The sequence below is a fragment of the Petromyzon marinus genome, chromosome 71 (genome assembly GCF_048934315.1).
Source record: "Petromyzon marinus isolate PM22_M1 ecotype Great Lakes invasive population chromosome 71, UKy_Petmar_22M1.pri1.0, whole genome shotgun sequence".
NCBI classification, from domain to species: domain Eukaryota; kingdom Metazoa; phylum Chordata; class Hyperoartia; order Petromyzontiformes; family Petromyzontidae; genus Petromyzon; species Petromyzon marinus.
This window is the reverse complement of record NC_133737.1, coordinates 1,751,732-1,776,148: the sequence shown is the minus strand read 5'-3', so window position 1 is coordinate 1,776,148 and position 24,417 is coordinate 1,751,732. Positions and strand designations below refer to the sequence as shown.

General features: G+C 45.4%; 2 protein-coding genes and 1 pseudogene across 2 annotated transcripts in view; 1 reads left to right on the top strand and 2 right to left on the bottom strand.

Moving 5' to 3' along the window:
- LOC116957256 (uncharacterized) overlaps window positions 1-24,417 on the top strand; it is a 631,244-nt gene that overhangs the window by 157,403 nt on the left and 449,424 nt on the right. The gene's annotated exons all lie outside the window — the stretch shown is intronic.
- On the bottom strand, window positions 11,112-21,858 carry LOC142906875 (uncharacterized; annotated as a pseudogene).
- LOC142906891 (uncharacterized) overlaps window positions 21,979-24,417 on the bottom strand; it is a 30,783-nt gene continuing 28,344 nt past the window's right edge. Inside the window, exon 4 of the mRNA XM_076055612.1 lies at window positions 21,979-24,410. Coding sequence (XP_075911727.1) covers window positions 23,432-24,410 — 979 coding nt within the window. The 3' untranslated portion in view covers window positions 21,979-23,431. The remainder of the gene's footprint in view (window positions 24,411-24,417) is intronic.

Here is a 24,417-nt window from a genome sequence, read left to right as displayed (position 1 = left end):
TTTGAGTGAAGTCACGCAGGTAGAAAAAGTACAATAAATCACGACGTTTTATCGCAACACGAGCGGTCGTCCTCAGGCGAAAACATCCAGACATTGTCGCAGCAGAAGTCACGTGAGCTACGGCACGTGGCAAAGATAAGGTGACCCCCCCCCCCCCGTGGCTCACCCCGCTCAGCTGAGCATCGTTTTAATGCGGTGGGCTCATGCGAAATTTATTTCTCTAAAAAGAAGGTACTTTGAAAACGCACTGGCTATTCTCTTTTATATAAGTGTTGTGTCCTTAACTAACCACACGGAGACGTCTGGTTGAGGCAACGCGTTTATTATAACAACTCTTTCGAACTCGGCTCTACACACTACTGTACCATGAAGGGGTACGGCCCCTTCCACTTGATAGCCTACGCGAGTGACAGCCTCCCTTCTATCGCAGCCTGCACACTCCGGGCTCTGCTACCCACGGGTCCCTTAGCCCGGCGTTAAGGGTCCCAGCCAGGGTACGGGAGATCACCTCTGGTCCGCTACAACCCGGCTCTGGCTAGAGCTCGGGGAGGGTCCCAGGGTGTCCGAGCCACCTCGGTCCGCTACAACCCGGCTCTAACAAGAGCCTCGGTTGAGGGTCCCCGGGTGCTGGTCCAGTCTTCAGGTCTTCGGATGTCTTCAGGCTTGAGTTGGTGAACACTGCACGGCCCGTCCAGAGGGCTGGGCTTTTAACCCCAGGTCGGGGTCTCCACTCCCCTCTTGACCCCCCCCCCCTCCCAGAACCTTCTGGAAGGTCTTATCTTAATGGGCCTTAGGGACGGGTGGGGGTCAGGGGTTCTAGTCTCCGGTCACGGGGGGGGGGGGGGGTGCAGGGGTTTACTTTGGTCGACCCCTATGCACCTCGCTCTCTCGGCTGCCCCCTGTTGACCCATGAATGTGGTGGCAGGTCAGCTTACAGCGCTTTGTTATGGCGCTTACGCACAACTTCGTGACTAACGCTGCACGTTCCGTCGTTTTCATGCAGGGGGCGCTGCAAACCTACGCGCCCCCTGCATGAACGACGGAGGTGCAGGGACAGACGTTCGATCGAGTTGGAATCGATCTGCAGACGGTGGTCTTCTCGCACGGCCAGCTCTGTGTCGCCTCATCTCGATCCCGCGATCCCAACCAGGTGAAAGTCCGCATCGAACCGAATCCCCCGGCAAGGCCATCTACTTAACGACGAGAGAAAATTCATACCAAATGTCGTTTTCAAATAAGTCTTCCAGATGTAAGATGAGATAAGCTTTTAATGAATAAATACAATTATCGAATTCAAAACATAATCAAATTAAAACTGTTTCATTTTAAAACTTCAAAACGGAGCATCGGGAGCTTTTTACCTACGTGACTTTAACCGCTTTCACACTCACTTCTGCTGCTGTATCTTCTCCGAATTCTAAACAGATTCTGCTTAAGGCCAGCCTATCTTTAATCTCAGAGAGGATAAGGCTACTCCGATTTGAACTCGATACTTTAGACAGGACTCTCCTACAAGCTCATTTAATGTTAACACAAAAAATGTCACCGTCTGATTGGAATCACGTAGACAACATGACTGCTTCTTCTGCGGAGTCACTGTCAGTCAAATGTAAAGCTAACCTGATTTCTAAATTCAACCACCTATCAAAGAAGAACCCATTCGTCTTAATCAGAGTAGCACCCCGATTTCAGACAATCTGAAAACAGTACTGGCTAGGGGACTAAATTTTGCTGTCACCCCAAAACACATACCAGAAGATGATATCATCTCTCAGGTCGATGTAGCCCTCAAAGGCGTAGGACACATCCAAGCAGACGTTGCGAGAGCTGAAATAGCCACTATTCTTAAGAATGCTAAGAAACCTATTAGTAACATCAGCTAAAATGAACGCTCTGAACTCGCGAATTTAAAAAACAGAAGTGATATAGTCATCCTCTCAGCCGATAAAGGCAACGCTACTGTTATTATGGATAAAGATTCATACAACAACAAAATCCAGAATCTGCTCAACGATGGAAGTTACTCAAAAATAAAAAAAAATGACCCTAGCAATAGCCTAGCGATAAAAACCAACAAGATCATCACAAGTTCGACCTCCCTAATCGACCCAACTAAACGTCCCTCCCTAAAACCTTCTGCTGCAAGACCCCCTAGATTCTATGGTCTTCCCAAGATTCGTAAAAAAGGCACCCCACTACGACCCATCGTATCCACGATCAACTCCCCTACCTATAGACTAGCCCGTTTTCTGTCAGATACCTTGCTGCCTTTCACTGGCAAGACCGCCTCAGCAGTACTTAACTCAGCCCAATTGGTCTCTATGGTCAAATACGTTGTACTGTCCCCTGACGATATCCTTGTCAGCTTCGATGTGGTCTCTTTGTTCACCAAGGTCCCAGTACCTGATACCATTGAAATAATTGAAAATTTGGTCCAACATGGACTAGATCCCGACACACCTGCACTGGTTAGGCACTGCCTCAACAATACCTACTTTACTTGGAATGGCTCCTTCTACAAACAAAATGAGGGTACCCCCATCGGATCCCCCTTGTCACCAGTGATAGCCAATATTTTCATGGAGAAATTTTAATCAGACGCCATCCAGACTTCCACCCTCAGACCTTCCCTGTGGAAGAGATCTGTGGATGACACTTTCGTCATTTGGCCACATGGCCTCCCAGCTCTGAACCTTTTCCTACACCACATCAATTCCAGACATCCCGCCATCAAATTCATCATGGAAGTGGAGAAAGATGGCAAGCTACCATTCTTAGATGTTCTATTTGAGAGGAGACCTGATAGCTCATTGGGGCATTCTGTCTACAGGAAACCCACCCACACAGATTCCTACTTGAAACCTGATTCCCACCACCACCCAGCCCAAAATAATTATCTTCAAAACTTTATACCATAGGGCTCATTTCATTTCGGACCAACACCACCTGACCAGTGAATTAAAACATGTACACCTGGCCCTCAAAAGGAATGGTTACTCTGACCGTACCATCCGCCAAGCTGTTTCTCCCTCCATACAGAAACAACCACTTGATACTCCGGTCAAAACCATCACACTACCATATATAGCAGGCGTTACTAAAAAGATTTCCAAAATTCTAAACAAACACAAGATCCAGGTCCGGTTCAATACAGTACACAAAATTCGTGATCTGATCCCATCCGTGAAGGATGTCATTCCTGACTTACAGTACCCCGGGGTTTATAAATTGAGTTGTACCTGCGGTGATTGCTATATCGGGGAGACAAAGCGACATGTCTCTGACCGAATTCGCGAGCACAAATCAGATTTGAAACACGGCAAAACGAATTCTTCTGCCGTGGCTGATCACTGTTACAACGTTGTGGGTGATCACGATATAATTTTCTCCAATACCAAGGTTCTTTGCAAACCCACGGGTTTTTTTATCAGATTTGTTCACGAGGCAATTCAGATCTACAAACACAGACACAATTTCAACCGAGAAGATGGTTTCAAATTAAGCAACCATTGGAAAGATGTTCTAAATCGAACTAAACATTAAACTAATTTTAATGGTACAGTATATTTTTCAAGTAGTGGTACTCCAAACTTTCACAGCTCTTATAAATTCCCTTTTCACCCCATCAATAGGTAAACTCCCCCCCCCCCCCGCGCCAAACGGCAAGTCCACCGGCACGTACACCACCTCTTTTCTAAAATCGGCCAATCAAATGCTAATTTTTATGCTAATTTATTTGTCAGGACACCTTGTTTGCTCGCACACAGCTTAAAGGTCCGCGGTCTGAGAGTGGTTGTGTTTCGCTCCAGCGCTGTCCTCGAGACAGCCTGGTCCCTTCGCCTGATGAAGGCCGCTTGTGTTGTGGCCGAAACGTCGTGATTTTTGTCATTTTATTTTTTACCTACGTGACTTTACCCAATAGAACCAAAGAGTATGAATCCTTAGAGTCACGAAAGCGTTCAATCTAGCATTGGGAGCTTGCGTGGAGGCCTCATTCGTGTGCAATTTTTTTCGTGACTTTCCTGGCCCCAGGCTGTAAATGGTTGAGGGGCACCGCAGGCGGTCAGGCTTGCTTCAACCCTTGGTTGTGAACATCCAGACGTTAATCAGCAAGGACCATTTCTTGTCCTAGTTCACCAACATATAAGACGTCATGCAAAATTCTCATGAGTGTTGTTGTGGAGAATGTATCTACTAGATGTGCTCTGCCTTGTAACCGAATACAAATCTGTACCAAAAATGAATTTCAAATGTGCACTTAAAATTACCTCCTTGCTATGAAGCAGATCAGCAGACACGACATCTTTCATTTATCGATCTCTCCATGAAACAAAGGAATGTTTTACACAAACTAAAACTAGCACAGCCTTCTGGGAGTGCATCATTGATTCAGTGCAAGCCACCTGTGGACTCTTATTGGTGCACAACATCTCAAAAGCAGCCGGGCTGCTTCAACCGATAGTTTCGAACATCCAGACGTTAATCAGCAAGGAGCATTTCTAGACCTAGTTAGACAAAATCTACGTCAACACGTAATACAAAATTATAATTCGTGTTGAAGAGAATGTATCTCCTCTACGTGTAACTGATTAATGATCCGAGTGTGCTCCCTATTTCAAAGACAATGAGTTGCTCCAGAGGAAGATGCTTCCTGAAAACACAAAAATACCCTTTGACCTGTATCACAAGAACAATGAGCCTCACCTGAGTTATCTGTACAGGTTACTTCCAAAACACACACTTTGTCCTAACATCACTTAATCAATGTTTGACCCTTAGACAAAATGTTACATGTACGAACACAATCAGACAAGTATTAATTCTAAATTATTGAGTAATTTTAACACAATTTTATTACTGCACTGAAATATACTGTATCAGGTTACATCGTATTAACAAGAAGATATTAAAAAAAATACGCACCATCTGCTTAACAGTGTATGTACAACATACTATTGTCATTAAAAACGAGTAGGCCATTGCATGCTGGCGTCTGGGTCAAAATTTATCAAATTCTAAACATTACCTACAAACTCCACAACCAAGATGCCACGTCAATAATCGCCCCCTACTGACAGGCTCTTGTCCACATGCAGGCCGGTGCAGGGCCACCACCTTGTGCCACACAGGGGCAGCTGCTACTTGGGGGTGCTCTTCCAGTGTTTGAGACGAGATACGATACAAAACTCCGAATTGCCAGAGGCGATTAAGCAAGCACCATCTAAATGCAATTATGATAACATACTCAACGCTTGGGAGCTTGTTTCTCGCTCCTGGTTAGAGATCTACCCAACCCACAGGTCCACAAAGACTGGCTGCTCTTACCCTGCAGGTTGAACCTAGGAATTGAGTGTTCAACTTCACATTCTTGTCATTAAAGGCCTGTGACAAAGGGCCATTTATTGGAGCAACATCTTCTCAAGCTTACACATCTACCGGGTCTCCATTTGACTTTATATTGTCTCGGAGGAAGTCCACCCACACCTCCACTTCCACAAACTGCTGGGAGTTGCCTCGCTCTGCCTCAGTCAGAATTCTCCTCCTGCTTCACGTTGCCTCCATCGATGTGAAGGTCCGATTTTGGAGTTGAAACTTCATCTTCACATTTTACCCTGACTTCTTCGCTCTTCACCATCACTTCTTCATATTTCACCATCACCTCTTCACCTTTAAAAGTGTCCAAGGTGGGATTTTCTTCCGGTTGTTTCATGAGGGATGGACTCATTGCGGCACTTTTACTTTCACAAGCTGATTTCAGACTCCATCCCTTGTGGATCTTCTGATGCTTGTGCGTTCTCTGGTGTTTTTGAAGATTTGATTACTGTGCAAACGCCTTCCCACACACACTGCACTTGAAGGGTTTCTCTCCCGTGTGTGTTCTCTGGTGTGTTACAAGAGTAGATGAATCTGAAAACGCCTTCCCACACACACTGCACTTGAAGGGTTTCTCTCCCGTGTGAGTTCTCTGGTGCAAGTTCAAATGGTCAGTACGATCCGTGCTGTATGCACACCGGTCGCATTGATGCCTTTTTGCACAGAGCTGCACCGAGTGCCTTTGCTCCATCAGACAAATTCTGCAAAGGAAGTGACAGCTGCAGAGAGAAAAAAATAATATCCACACCATCTACACGTCAATATCGAGGCACAGAGGAATGCATATATACAGTCAAACATGACTTACATGTCTATACTTATTCATATCTTCATGTTATAGTGAAAAAGTGTCCCAAATTCATCACATGGGCTGTTATGGCACACAATTAGAAGGCAAATGTTCATAAACATGCCTGGAAGCCCTAATATCTTCAAAATGAATGTAAACCCAAAACTCCGAGCACACAATTTCGGCTGTCTGGCTTCAAAAGGAATATTTATGAAAGCTTAATTCAGCTGACATAGCAAAGGGTGTTGAAAATAATACTATTTGTGTTATGCAGAAATGCATAAATTAATGTTCAATCGCAACTTCGAGGTGTGAAGTCAGGCACAGATGTCCTTGAATGCTGTGATGAACAGTTCCGACTTCAGCTGCACGTGTGCTGTGATAACTTCCTGACTACATTCTTACAAAGATTGCAGAGGAAAACAAAAATAAACTGTTCCGTGCTCAATAGAGTTAATAGACTTTACTGCAAATACAAACTTGACCCTGAGCGGTGACAGAAGGGGAGCGGCAGTGACGTGGTGAGCGCTGCGCTCCTGACCAGCCGAGTTCCATTCCCGCTCGTGGCCAACACCGCCAGTGACGATTTTCTGAACCGGTCCTGAGCCGTCGACTCAGACTCAAACGAGTACCCGGAGCGGTGTGTAGTAAACATCGCCACTAGGGAGACAAAGGCGGCCGGGTGTGGTGCTGGCCACCCACCCCCTCATGTGCCGTCCCACCCTTAATAGGTGCTCGCTAACAGCACTTGCCCCAACATTCTGTCCAGGATATACGGGGGATCTTTGTCTTTGTGTGTTGGGAGCAAGTTTGAGTGGCGTGTAACCGTGGGAGCTGAACGGGCACCTGCTGCTACTGACAGTCGTTGACTACGGTTGGACAGACGCTGATAGACAGACACAGATAGACAAGACAGGCGGACAGACACAGACAAGAGGAACACAGAGACAGAGAAAGATAGACAGAGACAGAGAGACAAAGGCAGAGAGAGACACAGAGGCGCACAGAGACACAGACGGACAGAGATGTTAAACTGAACTCGCTCCATTGAAAGAGATTCCTCAATCTTTGCCCATCCCCGGAAGTCATTCTAGTTTCTATTTAGTTCATGGAGACACATAGACAGAGAGAGATAACACAAAGACACACAGAGAGAGATACACACATAGGCAACGCCTCTGTGTCGAGGCCTTAAATAGCGAGAGAGGGGTGGTACAGAAATTAGCAAGTCAATGCAAGGCCGTAGCCATGGAGTCAACATTGGGGGGGACCAAATCTTCCAGGGGGTCTGGGGTCCCCCCCCCCAGAAAAAAATGTAAATTTGAAAACTAATTTCCTGCCATTTCCTGCGTAAAATATTTAAAAAAATCACTAACACATGGGATGGAATTTGTTTTATTTGATACAATGTCAAATATTGTATTGTATTACATTGCTCTGTTTTTACTTTTTTACCTTTTCTTGTTTCATAGTATGTAATGGCAGAGATTAAGGATTCATAAAGTACAACGCAATCATATAAACAGAAATCTATGCATTGTTATATGAAGACAAGCCCAGATTTTGTGGCCAAGGTTTAGCAAATCGTTTTTATTAACATAGCAATTATTATATTTAAAAAATATTTTTATAGCAATATATTGGGGGGGGAAATTTTGAGCATATTTGATTATTAGGAGGGGGGTGTGTGTCGCCCAATATATATTATAATTTTTATAATATATTATAATTACGGCCTTGTGTCAATGAGAGATTTAGAGCTTTGGTGACTGCAGTAAATAAAAACAGGACACACAGAGAGAGAGAAAGCACACTTAATCAAACAAACTGAGTAAAATTTGGAAATATAATGCAATGCAACACAGAGAGTCGGTCAACACACAATTAACGCATAGCCTGGTCGATTACATTCTGACAAAGATTGCTCAACTAAGCAAGAGAATTGAAGCAAACGTGATCAGGCGAGGACAGGAGGCAAGGCCCCGTGTGGTTAGGCCCCACGCTGCAAAGTTCCAACCTGGACATCGCTTCCATGCTCGCTGCTACTCAATTGACATCCCTACGAGAGATAGAGCGAGGCTCTACCTCGGTAAACAACAACCACCACAACCACCACCACCACAACCACCACCACAACCATCACTACAACAACCTCCACAACAACCACCACAACAACCACCACAACCACCACAACAACCACAACAACCACCACAACCAGCACAACCACCACAACAACCACAAACACCACAAACACCACAACAACCACCACAACAACCACCACCACCACCACAACCACAACAACCACAACAACCACAACCACCACAACCACCACCACAACAACCACCACAACCGCGATGAGAATTTCTCACCTCGGATTTCAGTTCACGCGTGAAGCGGCAGCTTCATGTTTCCTCGTGACGTCACGCGGCAGCAGGTGACGTGACGTCACTTCCGGGGTACAAGACACTCTCCTCCCACACTAATCGGACGGCTTTAACGAACACATTATGTTAATGAGCGTGCAGTCACCGGGCGTAACTTTGCCCAAATAAGGATTGGCACCGGAACAGAAATCGGCAGCGGCCGAACGGAGGTGACGTAACGCTCAAGAGAGCGGTTATCGGGTGTGGCTGACATGACGTCACTAGCGAGGCCAACCGCCCCCTCCCGTTTGACGCCGATGAGGTCATGCTGTGCGGTGACAGAAGGGGAGCGGCAGTGACGTGGGGAGCGCTGCGCTCCCGACCAGCCGAGTTCCATTCCCGCTCGTGGCCAACACCGCCAGTGACGATTTTCTGAACCGGTCCTGAGCCTCCCCTACGTCGACTCAGCCTCAAACGAGTACCCGGTGCGGTGTGTAGTAAACATCGCCACTAGGGAGACAAAGGCGGCCCGGCGTGGTACTGGTCACCCACCCCCTCGTGTGCCGTCTCACCCTTAATAGGTGCTCGCTAACAGCATTTGCCCCAACAGTCTGTGCAGGCTACACGGGGGATCTTTGTATTTATGTGTTGGGAGCAAGTTTGAGTGGCGTGTAGCCGTGGGAGCTGAACAGGCTCCTGCTGCTACTGACAGTCGTTGACTACGGTTGGACAGACGCTGATAGACAGACACAGACAAGACAGGTGGACAGACACAGACAAGAGGAACACAGAGACAGAGAAAGATAGACAGAGACAGAGAGACACAGGCAGAGAGAGACACAGAGGGGAACAGAGACACAGACGGACAGAGAGATGTGCCAGTTAAAAGGGTAAAACCTATTCCTATATCTTGTTACTGGCAAAGGAGGTCTCATAATGTAAATGCTCACCCCGAGCCCTCAATACTCTTGATAGTGCGCTGTTTTTTGAGTTGTACGCCTTTTGGCGTCTTCTGGTCCAACACCAATGGAGACTAGGCTCTAATAAAAACTGTCTCGGGTGTGGACCAATCAAATTCAAGGACAGTGCATATTATTATCAGAGTTGTCTTTTTTGTTTGCATTTTGACTGCTTGTGTTGTGGTCATTGCAAACATGATGCTTTGAATAAAGGTGTCAGTTTTTGTGCCAGTTAAAAGGGTAAAACCTATTCCTATATCTTGTTTCTGGCAAAGGAGGTCTCATAATGTAAATGCTCACCCCGAGCCCTCAATACTCTGATAGTGCGCTGTTTTTTTAGTTGTACGCCTTTTGGCGTCTTCTGGTCCAACACCAATGGAGACTAGGCTCCAAGAAAAGCTGTCTCGGGAGTGGACCAATCAAATTCAAGGACAGTGCATATTATTATCAGAGTTGTCTTTTTTGTTTGCATTTTGACTGCTTGTGTTGTGGTCATTGCAAACATGATGCCTTGAATAAAGGTGTCAGTTTTTGTGCCAGTTATAAGGGTAAAATCTATTCCTATATCTTGTTTCTGGCAAAGGAGGTCTCATAATGTAAATGCTCACCCCGAGCCCTCAATACTCTGATAGTGCGCTGTTTTTTTAGTTGTACGCCTTTTGGCGTCTTCTGGTCCAACACCAATGGAGACTAGGCTCCAAGAAAAGCTGTCTCGGGAGTGGACCAATCAAATTCAAGGACAGTGCATATTATTATCAGAGTTGTCTTTTTTGTTTGCATTTTGACTGCTTGTGTTGTGGTCATTGCAAACATGATGCCTTGAATAAAGGTGTGAGTTTTTGTGCCAGTTAAAAGGGTAAAACCTATTCCTATATGTTGAACAAACTTAACTCGCTCCATTGAAAGAGATTCCTCAATCTTTGCCCATCCCCAGAAGTCGTTCTAGTTTCTAATTATTTCATTGTGTGTGGTGTGTACGTCTAAGCAATGTACACAGCTATGAACAAGATCAGCAAACAAGACGTCTTTCATACTCTTTGGTTCTTTCGGTAAAGTCACGCAGGTAGAAAAAATAAAAAATAAAAAATAAATCGCGACGTTTCGATCGCAACACGAGCGGTCGTCCTCAGGTGAAAACATCCAGACATTGTCGCGGCAGAAGTCACGTGAGCTACGGCACGTGACAAAGATAAGGTGACCCCCCCCCCCCCCCGCCGTGGCTCACCCCGCTCAGCTGAGCATCGTTTTACTGCGGTAGGCTCACGCGAAATTGATTTCTGTAAGACGAAGGTACTTTGAAAACCCACTGGCTACTCTCTTTTATATAAGCGCACAACTTCATCTGTGACGAACGCTGTACTTTCCATCGTTTTCATGCAGGGGGCTCTGCAAATCTACGCACCCCCTGCATGAACAGTGGAGGCGCAGGGACAGACGTTCGATCGCGTTGGAATCGATCTGCAGACGGCGGTCTTCTCGCACGGCCATCTCTGTGTCACCTCATCTTGATCCCACGATCCCAACCAGGTGAAAGTCCGCATCGAACCGAATCCCCGGCAAGACCATCTACTTAACGACGTGAGAAAATTCACACCAAATGTCGTTTTCAAATAAGTCTTCCACATGTAAAATGAGATAAGCTTTTAATGAAGAAATACAATTATCTAATTCAAAACAATACAATTCTAAGCTGTTTCATTTTAAAACTTCAAAACGGAGCATCGGGAGCTTGCATGGAGGTGTCGTTCGTGTGCAATTTTTTTCGTGACTTTCCTGGCCCAAGGCCGTAAGTGGTTGTGAGGGGCGCCGCAGGCGGTCAGGCTTGCTTCAACCCTTGGTTGTGAACATCCAGACATTAATCAGCAAGGAGCATTTCTAGTCCTCGTTCACGAACATATAAGACGTCATGAAAAATTCTAATGAGTGTTGTTGTGGGGAATGTATCTACTAGATGTGCTCTGCCTTGTAACCGAATACAAATCTGTACCAAAAATGCATTTCAAATGTGCTCTTAAAATTACCTCCTTGCTATGAAGCAGATCAGCAGACACGACATCTTTCATTTATCGATCTCTCCACGAAACAAAGGAATGTTTACCACAAACTATATCTAGCACAGCCTTCTGAGAGTGCATCATTGATTCAGTGCAAGCCACCTGTGGACTCTTATTGGTGCACAGCGTATCAAAAGCAGCCGGGCTGTTTCAACCGATAGTTTCGAACATTCAGACGTTAATCAGCAAGGAGCATTTCTAGACCTAGTAAGACAAAATCTACGTCAACACGTAATACAAAATTATAATTCGTGTTGTAGAGAATGCATCTCCCCTACGTGTAACTTTTGAGTGGTATGCCTTGTAACTGATTAATGATCCGAGTGTGCTCCCTATTTCAAAGAAAAAGAGTTGCTCCAGAGGAAGATGATTCCTGAAAACACAAAAATACCCTTTGACCTGTATCACAAGAACAATGAGTCTCACCTGAGTTATCTGTACAGGTTACTTCCAAAACACACACTTTGTCCTAACATCACTTATTCAATGTTTGACCCTTATAGACAAAATGATACATGTACGAACACAATCAGACAAGTATTAATGATAAATTATTGAGTCATTTTAACAAAATTTTATTACTGCACTGAAATATACTGTATCAGGTTACATCGTATTAACAAGAATATATTTTAAAAAAAATACACACCGTCTGCTTAACAGTGTATGTACAACATACTATTGTCATTAAAAACGAGTAGGCCATTGCATGCTGGCGTCTGGGTCAAAATTTACCAAATTCTAAACATTACCTACAAACTCCACAACTGAGATGCCACATCAACCATCGCCCCCTACTGACAGGCTCTTGTCCACATGCAGGCCGGTGCAGGGCCACCACCTTGTGCCACACAGGGGCAGCTGCTACTTGGGGATGCTCGAGTGTTTGAGACGAGATACGATAAATACACTCCGAATTGCCAGAGGCGATTAAGCAAGCACCATATAAATGCAATTATTGGAACAGTGAATGCTTGGGAGCTTATTGGCTCTCGCTACTGGTTTGAGATCTATGCAACCCACAGGTCCACAAAGACTGGCCGCTCTTACCCTGCAGGTTGCACCTAGGAATTGAGTGTTCAACTTCACATTCTTGTCATTGAAGGCCTGTGACAAAGGTGCATCTATTGGAGCGACATCGTCTCTGCCTTACACATCTACCGGGTCTCCATTTGACTTTGTATTGTCTAGGAAGTCCACCCACACCTCCACTTCCACAAACTGCTGGGAGTTGCCTCACTCTGCCTCGCAGTCAGAATTCTCCTCCTGCTTCACCTTGCCTCCATCGATGTGAAGGTCCGATTTTGGAGTTGAATCTTCATCTTCACATTTGACCTTCACTTCTGCGCTCTTCACCATCACTTCTTCACATTTCACCTCGATACCTTTAAAAGTGTCCAAGCTGGGATTTTCTTCCAGTTCTTGATTCATGAGAGATGGGCTCATTGCAGCACTTTGACTTTCACAAGCTGATTTCAGACTCCACTCCTTGTGGATCTTCTGATGCTTGTGAGTTCTCTTGTGTTTTTGAAGATGTGGTGACTGTGAAAACACCTTCCCACACAGACTGCAATTGAAGGGTTTCTCTCCCGTGTGTTCTTTGGTGTACATGAAGATTTGATGAACGTGTAAACGCCTTCCCACACACACTGCACTTGAAGGGTTTCTCTCCTGTGTGTGTTCTCTGGTGTGCTACAAGAGCAGATGAATCTGAAAACGCCTTCCCGCACACACTGCACTTGAAGGGTTTCTCTCCCGTGTGTCTTCTCTGGTGTCTTACAAGAGTAGATGACTGTGCAAACGCCTTCCCACACACAGTACACTTGAAAGGTTTCTCTCCCGTGTGTGTTCTCTGGTGTGTTACAAGAGTAGATGAAAGTGTAAACGCCTTCCCACACACACTGCACTTGAAGGGTTTCTCTCCCGTGTGTGTTCTCTGGTGTACATGAAGATTTGATGAATCTGAAAATGCCTTCCCACACACATTGCACTTGAAGGGTTTCTCTCCCGTGTGTGTTCTCTGGTGTGTTACAAGAGTAGATGAAACTGAAAACGCCTTCCCACACGCACTGCACTTGAAGGGTTTCTCTCCCGTGTGAGTTCTCTGGTGCAAGGTCAAATTTCTAGTACGATCCGTGCTGTATGCACACAGGTTGCATTGTTGCCTTTTTGTACCGAGCTGCGCCGAGTGCCTTTGCTCCATTAGACAAATTCTGCAGAGGAAGCAACAGAGGAAGCGACAGCTGCAGACAGAAAAAAACGTATGTCCACACCATCTACACGTCAGTATTGATGCAGAGAGGAATGCATACACACAGTCACACGTGACTTACATGTCTATACTTATTCATATATTCATGATATAGTGAAAAAGTGTCCCAAATTCATCACAAGGGCTGTTATGGCACACAATAAGAGGGCAAATGTCATAAACGTGCCTGGAAGCCCTCGTATCTTCAAAATGAATGTTAACCCAAAACTCCGAGCACACAATTTCGGCTGTCTGGCTTCAAAAGAAATATTAATGAAAGCGAAATTCAGCTGACATAGCAAAGGGTGTTGAAAATAATACTATTTGTGTTGTGCAGAAATGCATAAATTAATGTTCAATTGCAACTTAGAGGTGTGAAGCCAGGCACAGATGTCCTTGAATGCTGGGATGGACAGTTCCGACTTCAGCTGCACGTGTGCTGTGATAACTTCCTGACTCCATTCTTACAAAGAGTTCCATAGAAAACTAAAATAAACTGTTTTGATATAACCGCCGTGCTCAATATAGTTAATAGAGTTTACTGCAAATACAAACTTGACCCTGTCACACACTCAGAGGTGGAGCCAGGATTTTCAGGTAGGAGGGGCAACCCCTTCAGCAATTAAAAATGATAGTTGTTAGTAAGTAAGGAGTTATTAGTAAGGAGTTGTTAGTGAGTAAGGAGTTGTTAGTAAGGAGTTGTTAGTAAGTAAGGAGTTGTTAGTAAGGAGTTGTTAGTAAGTAAGGAGTTGTTACTAAGGACTTGTCCTATGCTTTTTATTCGACGCGTGTGATAGGCATCGCGCTCGCTGAAGGTGTTTGCCATCAGGGAAGTCGTGTACTGAATACGCAACTGCACACAATTGTGAATTTGTGTCTGTTTGAAATGTTCAGCATACTTCCAAACATGCTACAAACTTGACATTTGTAATGTGGGTAGCTTCCAGATTGGACACAATGCACAAAGTATTAAAATATAATTTTGTATTTTGGGGGAGTGGGGGAATTGACCATGGAGTGTGTGGCGTCAACCCGCAACACAGATAAGGGATTATGAAATTTGAAATTTATCCAAGACAAGAATCCAAGTCCCAGGCGAAGCCAGGTAGTGAAGCTAGTTAATAATAAACCCCAATGATCCGATCGAAATTAGGGATTTCAATCGGACCATTGGGGAAGTACGTGCCACCACACCCCCACTGGCTCCACCACTGTCACACACTGGCATGGTGCACAGGTGGTGGTGTGTCCAGACCCACGCCTGGCCACCTTCACATGCTCAGAATTCATGCTTCCTCACTCCACCAAGTAGAGTGAACCCCGCCACGTGTCCAGAGTGAACCCCGCCACGTGTCCAGAGTGAACACCTCCACGCGTTTAGAGTGAACACCGCCATGCTGTTGACAAGCCCCACCTTGTTGTTATTGTTGTTGTGGGCAGGTCGCTTTTGAAAACAAGAGGAGTACAGCAGCTGAACGCGGGCGTGGCCTAGTAAAAAAATTAAATAAAAACTGTGAATATTTAAAATAAAACAAAGTAACAAAGTAGCAAGCCAGGTGAAGAGAAATTAAAACTTAAACTTAAGCAAGATAGTCTTTGGTTCTTTCGGTAAAGTCACGTGGGGAAAAATAAATAAATAAAATAATATTTTCAGTTTCATTTATTTGGTATAGCTCTGTGAGCCCTTCGGCTCTTGAATCGGGTGCAACCGCAACGAACAAAAAACAAAAACACGAACAAGAAAACATCTTGAAGTGACTATGTGACTGTGCAAATAGAAAATCCAGGAAAAAACAGCAAAATATTCCAGAAAAAGCACCGTACACCAACGCTGTGTGCAAATAGCATACGACGTTTCGATTGCAACACAAGCAATCATCATCAGGTACAAATGAAAGAGAAAACAAACCTAGAAAACTTAGAAACGTACTGCAACACAACACAAAGTTGGCTAACATAACAGTCAACAACACCCCACCTGGTTGATTACGTTCTTCCAAAGATTGCTCAATTTGAGAGACAAAACACAGACACGGAGACACATAGACAGAGAGAGATAACACAAAGACACACAGAGAGAGATACACACATAGGCAACGCCTCTGGGTCGAGGCCTTAAATAGCGAGAGAGGGGGGGTAGAGAAATTAGCAAGTCAATGCAAGGCCGTAGCCATGGAGTCAACATTGGGGGGGGACCAAATTTTCCAGGGGGTCTGGGGTCCCCCCCCCCAGAAAATTTTTTAATTTCAAAACGAATTTCCTGCCATTTCCTGCATAAAATATTAAAAAAATTCACTAACACATGGGATGGAATTTGTTTTATTTGATACAATAATGTCTAATATTGTATTGTATTACATTGCTCTGTTTTTTTTCTTTTTTACCTTTTCTTGTTTCATAGTATGTAATGGCAAAGATTAGGGATTCATAAAGTACAACGCAATCATATAAACAGAAATCTATGCATTGTTATATGAAGACAAGTCCAGATTTTGTGGCCAAGGTTTAGCAAATTGTGGTTTTTATTAACATAGCAATTATTATTTTAAAAAAAAATATTTTCATAGCAATATATTGGGGGGGACATTTTGAGCATATTTTATTATTGGGAGGGGGGTGTTGTTGTATATGAGCCTTTTCTAAAATTGATATTAACAATAATATTTGCGTTATATATATATTTTACAAACAAATAAAATAATCAATAAAACCTGTAAGCCAGGCACACGAAAAACCAGATGTCGATCATAAACAGACCATTAAAAAATAAAGAAGTAATAAAACTCTCGAGGCGAGGATGTTAGCAGCTATCTGCGAAGATCTCCAGATGAACAAGAGTTTGATGTGCCCTAAGGGAGGTCACGCAGAGGGAAGCCCTCCGCAAGCCAGAAACGAGGACGCCCACGGGTTAAACCATATATATATTTTCCTTTGTCATTAAAACAACGGTTCAAATTTAAAATGCAATAACAAGAATATGCTAAAGTTAGCGGTCCTCGCGCTCACTCCAATCAAGACCAGGCCACCAGATACATCAGTGAATTATTATCCAATAATTAATTCGCGATCAAATGATTTTCACCTTTAATACTTTTACTGTTAAAACAAAGCTTGGAGACAAAATACCGAGTCACATCAAAGGTTATCGAGAAGGAATGAGGTGAACGGGCAAACTTACAAAAGAGTTTAAACAATATCCCAAGCAACCCCGACCACCTTTATCACAAGGGGCCATCTGGAAAAGCCAGCTGGGTTTGATGAGGAGACACACCCCACCCCACACATGGCAACCAGGCAAACAAAGTTTTAAAGAAAATTGCAATATAATATTAATAATAACGTGTTAACCTTAAACGATATTCCATTATAGAACCTTACAGAACCAAGGGATATGGATTCCAACAATCTGGAAACGGACCTCTTAAACTCAGGATGAAAATTATTTTTCTTTCTAATAACTCCATCATATCAATGCGAACCTCGGTAACCCGAGAGGGGTGTCGGGAGGACGTAGTTACAAACACGAGTCTTGGCGAACATGGGACCAAATGATATTTGAGAAATATAAAGTCGAAAGTATAAAGAGATAGGTACTCCCGACCACCTTTGTCTCTCCCGAAGAGCGCGAGAGAGGAATTTCACGCCAGGGCAAACAGATCGTTATCGCAGGAGCCATCTGTACAACCACACGAACTCACACACACAGACCCCGCCCCCCCCTTTTCCACTGCGCAGAGATAATTGTCTTTGAATATAACGGTCAGCCGCATTTTCAAAAGTCAGTGAAGTTAAGTCAAGAGTCAAGACAGATCAGCGAGTCAAGACGTCCACAGGACGAGCAGTCGCATGGAGCGGCTGGCTCCGAGCCTCGCTGAGTAGCGATGATCGCCGAGTGGCGATATATCAACAAAAGTGAGCCATACAGCAGTGGAGGAAACCTGCTGTCAGCGAACCAGCACGGGCGCGTTCGCGCACTTCAACAGAGAGAGCACGTGCGACTCAACTCACTCAACTGAAGAAAAAGCTTGGCCAGCCGCCAACAAAGTATCAGCGAATCAGCGCTGAGAGCGCTCGAGCATCTCCACGAGGAAAGCACGTGCAACGTGGCTCAACCAGCAGCGGAAAAGCACGAGCAGCCGCCAACAACTTCAGCAAACCAGTGACCAAGCGCGTGCGACTTGAGTTATACAGCAGTGGAAGAAACCTGCTGTCAGAGAGCCGCCAACAACCTCAACAAAGAGAGCGCGTGCGACTCGGCTCACTCAGCAGAAGAAAAACTTGACCTGTCGCCCGCGAGTGCAGCGTCAGATACTACAGCAGCGGAAAGAGCGCGCACCGGCGCAGCTCATCCAGCAGTGGAGGAAACTGCTGTCAGCGAATCAGCACGGGCGCGTTCGCGCATCTTCAAGGAGAAAGAGCGCGGCCAGCAACGCCAAGCAAGAGCGTGCAGCAGCTCAGCCAGCAGTGGAGAGAAACTGCTATCAGCGAACCAGCACGGGCGCGTTCGCGCATCTTCAAGGAGAGGGAGCGCGCGCCACCAGCGTGCCATCAGCACCAGCACCAGCGCGTGCCAACAGCGCGCCACCAGCGTGCCACCAGCACCAGCATTAGCACCAGCGCGTGCCAACAGCGCGCCACCAGCGTGCCACCAGCACCAGCGCGTGCCAACAGCGTGCCACCAGCGTGCTACAGCGCGCAACTTCGCGTCACCAGGGCTGAGAGGGCAGCGGCCCCGCACTCAACACCCATCGGCGCGACGACGGCGAGCGTCGTGCTGACTCATCCAGCCAGCGGTGGACAGAAACTGTCAGTCGTTCGTATGCCCCTCCCCCACACTCCCTCCTCACTCCCCCACCGCTACACAACGAACAAACATTTTTTTTTGACAAGGAAATCAACCTAGGCGTTTGCTCAACGCAAGAAATCAACAACCCTCCCATTAAACATACAAGACTCATGATAACTGCGTCAACTATTAGCTGATAACGAAAAACATCGCCACCCATTGAGTTACATTGATGAGGCAATCAGAATTATTTCAGTCGAACGCTTTAATTGCATGATCGTTGATGAATTAATGAACGAACATCGCCGTGGTACTGTGCTGACGATTTCAAGCATAATAATTTCGCATATTAGAATGTGTTAAGGATTGGATACGAATCAAAGACCGAGTGCCATGTTGTGTAACAATTCAAGTATACGAGTTTGCATATTATAAAGTTAAGGTTTGATAGAATAGTTCGCATGTTTTTAATCTCTCTCTCAACAACCGATCGATTGCGCTACGCGTCGGGAATTAACCACAGGTGCCGCTATCGAGGTGAAACAACGCAATCGTGATGGTATCATGTTAACGCTGTGTTGAAATTCCAAAATCCCGAGATTGAGTTTTCATATTATCCAAAAATTAAATTTAGCTAGAAATAAAATTGATTAAAGCAGAAGGTTTGTGTGTGATTCTTCCTGAAATTCTGCATAATATTGTTCTGTGTATGAGATCTGAATCCTGGGGACCTATCATAAGCACACTATCACCACACATAATCCATAACACACATAATTCGTAATGTTCAATCGAGAGTAATCGTATCCTTATCGATAATACGGAATTAAAGAGCAGAGTCGAATCGACTCTCTCTCATTCATGCTCACAACGCCTGCGTCACTGCATACGATAAATTGCGTCATTCCAATTCATAGCACAATCCTAGTCACCGAGGCTCGACCTGATAATCCATAACGACCTGCATTATCCTAACCACGCCCACTCGCATAAATTAATACGATTATCTCTCGAATCAGCATAATTTATGCGCATAATTGCACTAATTAACATAATTTCAGATAAATTATGCAAAATTCAACTTTCAATTAATTTTCATTATTTTCATCAATTTTCATAAAACATATATACAACAGTGTGTGTCGCCCAATATATATTATAATTATTATAATATATTACAATTACGGCCTTGTGCCAATGACAGATTGGAGCTTTGGTGACTGCAGTAAATAATAACAGGACACAGAGAGAAAGCACACTTAATCAAACAAACTGAGTAAAATTTGGAAATGTAATGCAATGCAACACAGAGAGTCGGTCAACACAAAATTAACGCATAGCTTGGTCGATTACATTCTTACAAAGATTGCTCAACTAAGCAAGAGAATTGAAGCAAACGCGATCAGGCGAGGGCAGGAGGCAAGGCCCCGCGTGGCTAGGCCCCGCGCTGTAAAGTTCCAACCTGGACATCGCTTCCATGCTCGCTGCTACTCAATTGACATCCCTACGAGGCGAGGCTTTACCTCGGTAAACAACAACCACCACCACAACCACCACCACCACAACCACCACCACAATCACCACCACAACCACAACCACCACAACAACCACAACAACCACCACAACCACCACCATCACAACCACCACAACCACAACCACCACCACAACCACCACCACAATCACCACCACAACAACCACAACCACCACAACAACCATGAGAATTTCTCACCTCGGATTTCAGTTCACGCACGAAGCGGCAGCTTCCTGTTTCCTCGTGACGTCACGCGGCAGCATGTGACATGACGTCACTTCTGGGGTACAAGACACTCTCCTCCCACACTGAGCGGACGGCTTTAACGAACACATTATGTTAATGAGCGTGCAGTCACCGGGCGTAGCTTTGCCCAAATAAGGATTGGCACCGGAACAGAAATCGGCAGCGGCCGAACGGAGGTGACGTCACGCTCAAGAGAGCGGTTGTCGGGGTGGCTGACATGACGTCACTAGCGAGGCCAACCGCCCCCTCGCGTTTGACGCCATTGAGGTCACGCTGAGCGGTGACAGAAGGGGAGCGGCAGTGACGTGGGGAGCGCTGCGCTCCCGACCAGCCGAGTTCCATTCCCGCTCGTGGCCAACACCGCCAGTGACGATTTTCTGAACCGGTCCTGAGCCTCCCCTACGTCGACTCAGCCTCAAACGAGTACCCGGTGCGGTGTGTAGTAAACATCGCCACTAGGGAGACAAAGGCGGCCCGGCGTGGTGTTGGTCACCCACCCCCTCGTGTGCCGTCTCACCCTTAATAGGTGCTCGCTAACAGCACTTGCCCCTACATTCTGTCCAGGCTTTACGGGGGATCTTTGTCTTTGCGTTAGGTGCTCACAAACTGCACTTTCCCCAAGTCTGTCCAGGCTATACGGGGGATCTTTGTGTGTTGGGAGCAAGTTTGAGTGGCGTGTAGCCGTGGGAGCTGAACGGGCGCCTGCTGCTATTGACAGTCGTTGACTACGGTTGGACAGACGCTGATAGACAGACAAGACAGGCGGACAGACACAGACAAGAGGAACACAGAGACAGATAGACAGAGAGACACAGGCAGAGAGAAACACAGAGGCGAACAGAGACACAGACGGACAGAGAGATGTTGAGCAAACTTAACTCGCTCCATTGAAAGATTCCTCAATCTTTGCCCATCCCCGGAGGTCGTTCAAGTTTCTATTTATTTCATTGTGTGTGGTGTGTACGTGTAAGCAATGTGGGATATCGATGTACACGGATATGAACAAGATCAGCAGACAAGACGTCTTTCATACTCTTTGGTTCTTTCGGGAAAGTCACGCAGGTAGAAAAAATTAAATAATAAAAAATAAATCACGACGTTTCGATCGCAACACGAGCGGTCGTCCTCAAGTGAAAACATCCAGACATTGTCGCGGCAGAAGTCACGTGAGCTACGGCACGTGACAAAGATAAGGTGACCCCCCCCCCTCCCCCAGTGACTCGCCCCGCTCAGCTGAGCATTGTTTTAATGCGGTAGGCTCACGGGAAATTGATTTCTGTAAGACAAAGGAACTTTGAAAACCCACTGGCTAAACTCTTTTATATAAGCGCTCAAATTTATCTGTGATGAACGCTGAACTTTCCATCGTTTTCATGCAAGGGGCGCTGCTAACCTACGCGCCCCCTGCATGAACGACGGAGGCACAGGGACAGACGTTCGATCGCGTTGGAATCAATCTGCAGACGGCGGTCTTCTCGCACGCCCAGCTCTGTGTCGCCTCATCTCGATCCCGCGATCCCAACCAGGTGAAAGTCCGCATCGAACCGAATCCCCGGCAAGGCCATCTACTTAACTACGAGAGAAAATTCACAAGAAATGTCGTCATCAATGAAGTCTTCCAGATGTAAAATGATAAGCTTTTAATGATGAAATACAATTATCTAACTCAAAAAGTTAATACAATTTAAAGTTATTTCATTTTCAAACTTCAAAACGGAGCATCGGGAGCTTGCGTGGAGGCGTCGTTCGTGTGAAATTTTTTTCGTGACTTTCCTTGCCCAAGGTCGTAAATGGTTGTGAGAGGCACCGCAGGCGATCTGGCTTGCTTCAACCCCTGGTTGTGAACATCCAGACGTTAATCAGCAAGGATCATTTCCCGTCCTAATTCGACAAAATCTACGTCAACACGTAATACAAAATTATAATTCGTGTTGCAGAGAATGTATCTCCTCTACGTGTAACTTTTGAGTGTTATGCTTTGTAATTGATGAATGATCCGAGTGTGCTCCCTATTTAAAATAGAATGAGTTGCTCCAGAGGGAGATGCTTCCTGAAAACACAAAAATACCCTTTGACCTGTATCACAAGAACAATGAGTCTCACCTGAGTTATCTGTACAGGTTACTTCCAAAACACACACTTTGTCCTAACATCACTTATTCAATGTTTGACCCTTATAGACAAAATGTTACATATACGAACACAATCAGACAAGTATTAATTCTAAATTATTGACAATCATTTTAACAAAATTACATAACTGCACTGAAATATACTGCATCAGGTTACATCACATTACCAAGAAGCTAATTAAAAAAATATGCACCATCTGCTTAACAGTGTATGTACAACATACTATTGCGCCATTCAAAACGAGTAGGCCATTGCATGCTGGCGTTTGGGTTAAAATTGATCAAATTCTAAACATTACCTACAAACTCCACAACTAAGATGGCACATTAACCATCGCCCCCTACTGACAGGCTCTTGTCCACATGCAGGCCGGTGCAGGGCCACCACCTTTTGCCACACAGGGGCAGCTGCTACTTGGGGATGCTCTTCGAGTGTTTGAGACGAGATACGACACAAAACTCCGAATTGCCAGAGGCGATTAAGCAAGCACCATATAAATGCAATTATTAGAACCTTAAATTTCGATTTAAAGCTTTCGTGACTGCAAGGATTCATCTTCTTTGGTTCTTTCGGTAAAGTCACGTAGAATGAGAATACTCATTCTACGTATTAGAACCTTGTGAATGCTTGGGAGGGTATTGGCTCTCGCTCCTGGTTAGAGATCTACGCAACCCACAGGTCCACAAAAACTGGCCGCTCTTACCCTGCAGGTTGCAGGGTAAGGCCTGTGACAAAGGTGCATCTATTGGAGCGACATCATCTCAAGCTTACACATCTACCGGGTCTCCATTTGACTTGGTTTTGTCTTGGAGGAAGTCCACCCACACCTCCACTTCCACAAACTGCTGGGAGTTGTCCCGCTCTGCCTCACAGTCAGAATTCTCCTCCTGCTTCACGTTGCCTCCATCGATGTGAAGGTCCGATTTTGGAGTTGAATCTTCATCTTCACATTTCACCTTCACTTCTTCGCTCTTCTTCACATTTCACCTTCACCTCTTCATATTTCACCTCGATACCTGTAAATGTGTCGAAGCTGGGATTTTCTTCCGGTTCTTGTTTCATGAGGGATGGGCTCATTGCGGCACTTTGACGTTCATAAACTGATTTCAGACTCCACTCCTTGTGGAGCGTCTCATGCTTGTGTGTTATCTGGTGTACATGAAGATTTGATGAAAGTGTAAACGCCATCCCGCACGGAGTGCACCTGAAGGGTTTCTCTATCCTGTGTGTTCTCTGGTGTTTTTTAAGAGTAGATGAATCTGAAAACACCTTCCCACACACACTGCACTTAAAGGGTTTCTCTCCTGTGTGAGTTCTCTGGTGTGTTACAAGAGTAGATGACTGTGCAAACGCCTTCCCACACACACTGCACTTGAAGGGTTTATCTCCCGTGTGTGTTCTCTGGTGTTTTTTAAGAGCAGATGATCGTGCAAACGCCTTCCCACACACACTGCACTTGAAGGGTTTCTCTCCTGTGTGTGTTCTCTGGTGTGTTACAAGAGGAGATGAATGTGAAAACGCCTTCCTACACACACTGCACTTGAAGGGTTTCTCTCCTGTGTGTGTTCTCTGATGTGTTATAAGAGTAGATAACTGTGCAAACGCCTTACCACACACAGTGCACTTGAAGGGTTTCTCTCCCGTGTGTATTCTCTGGTGTGTTACAAGAAGAGATGAATGTGCAAACGCCTTCCCACACACACTGCACTTGAAGGGTTTATCTTCCGAGTGTGTTCTCTGGTGTTTTACGAGAGTACATGAAAGTGCAAATGCCTTCCCACACACACTGCACTTGAAGGGTTTCTCTCCCGTGTGAGTTCTCTGGTGTCTTACAAGAAGAGATGAATGTGCAAACGCCTTCCCACACACACTGCACTTGAAGGGTTTCTCTCCTGTGTGAGTTCTCTGGTGCCGTGTCAAATTTCTAGTAC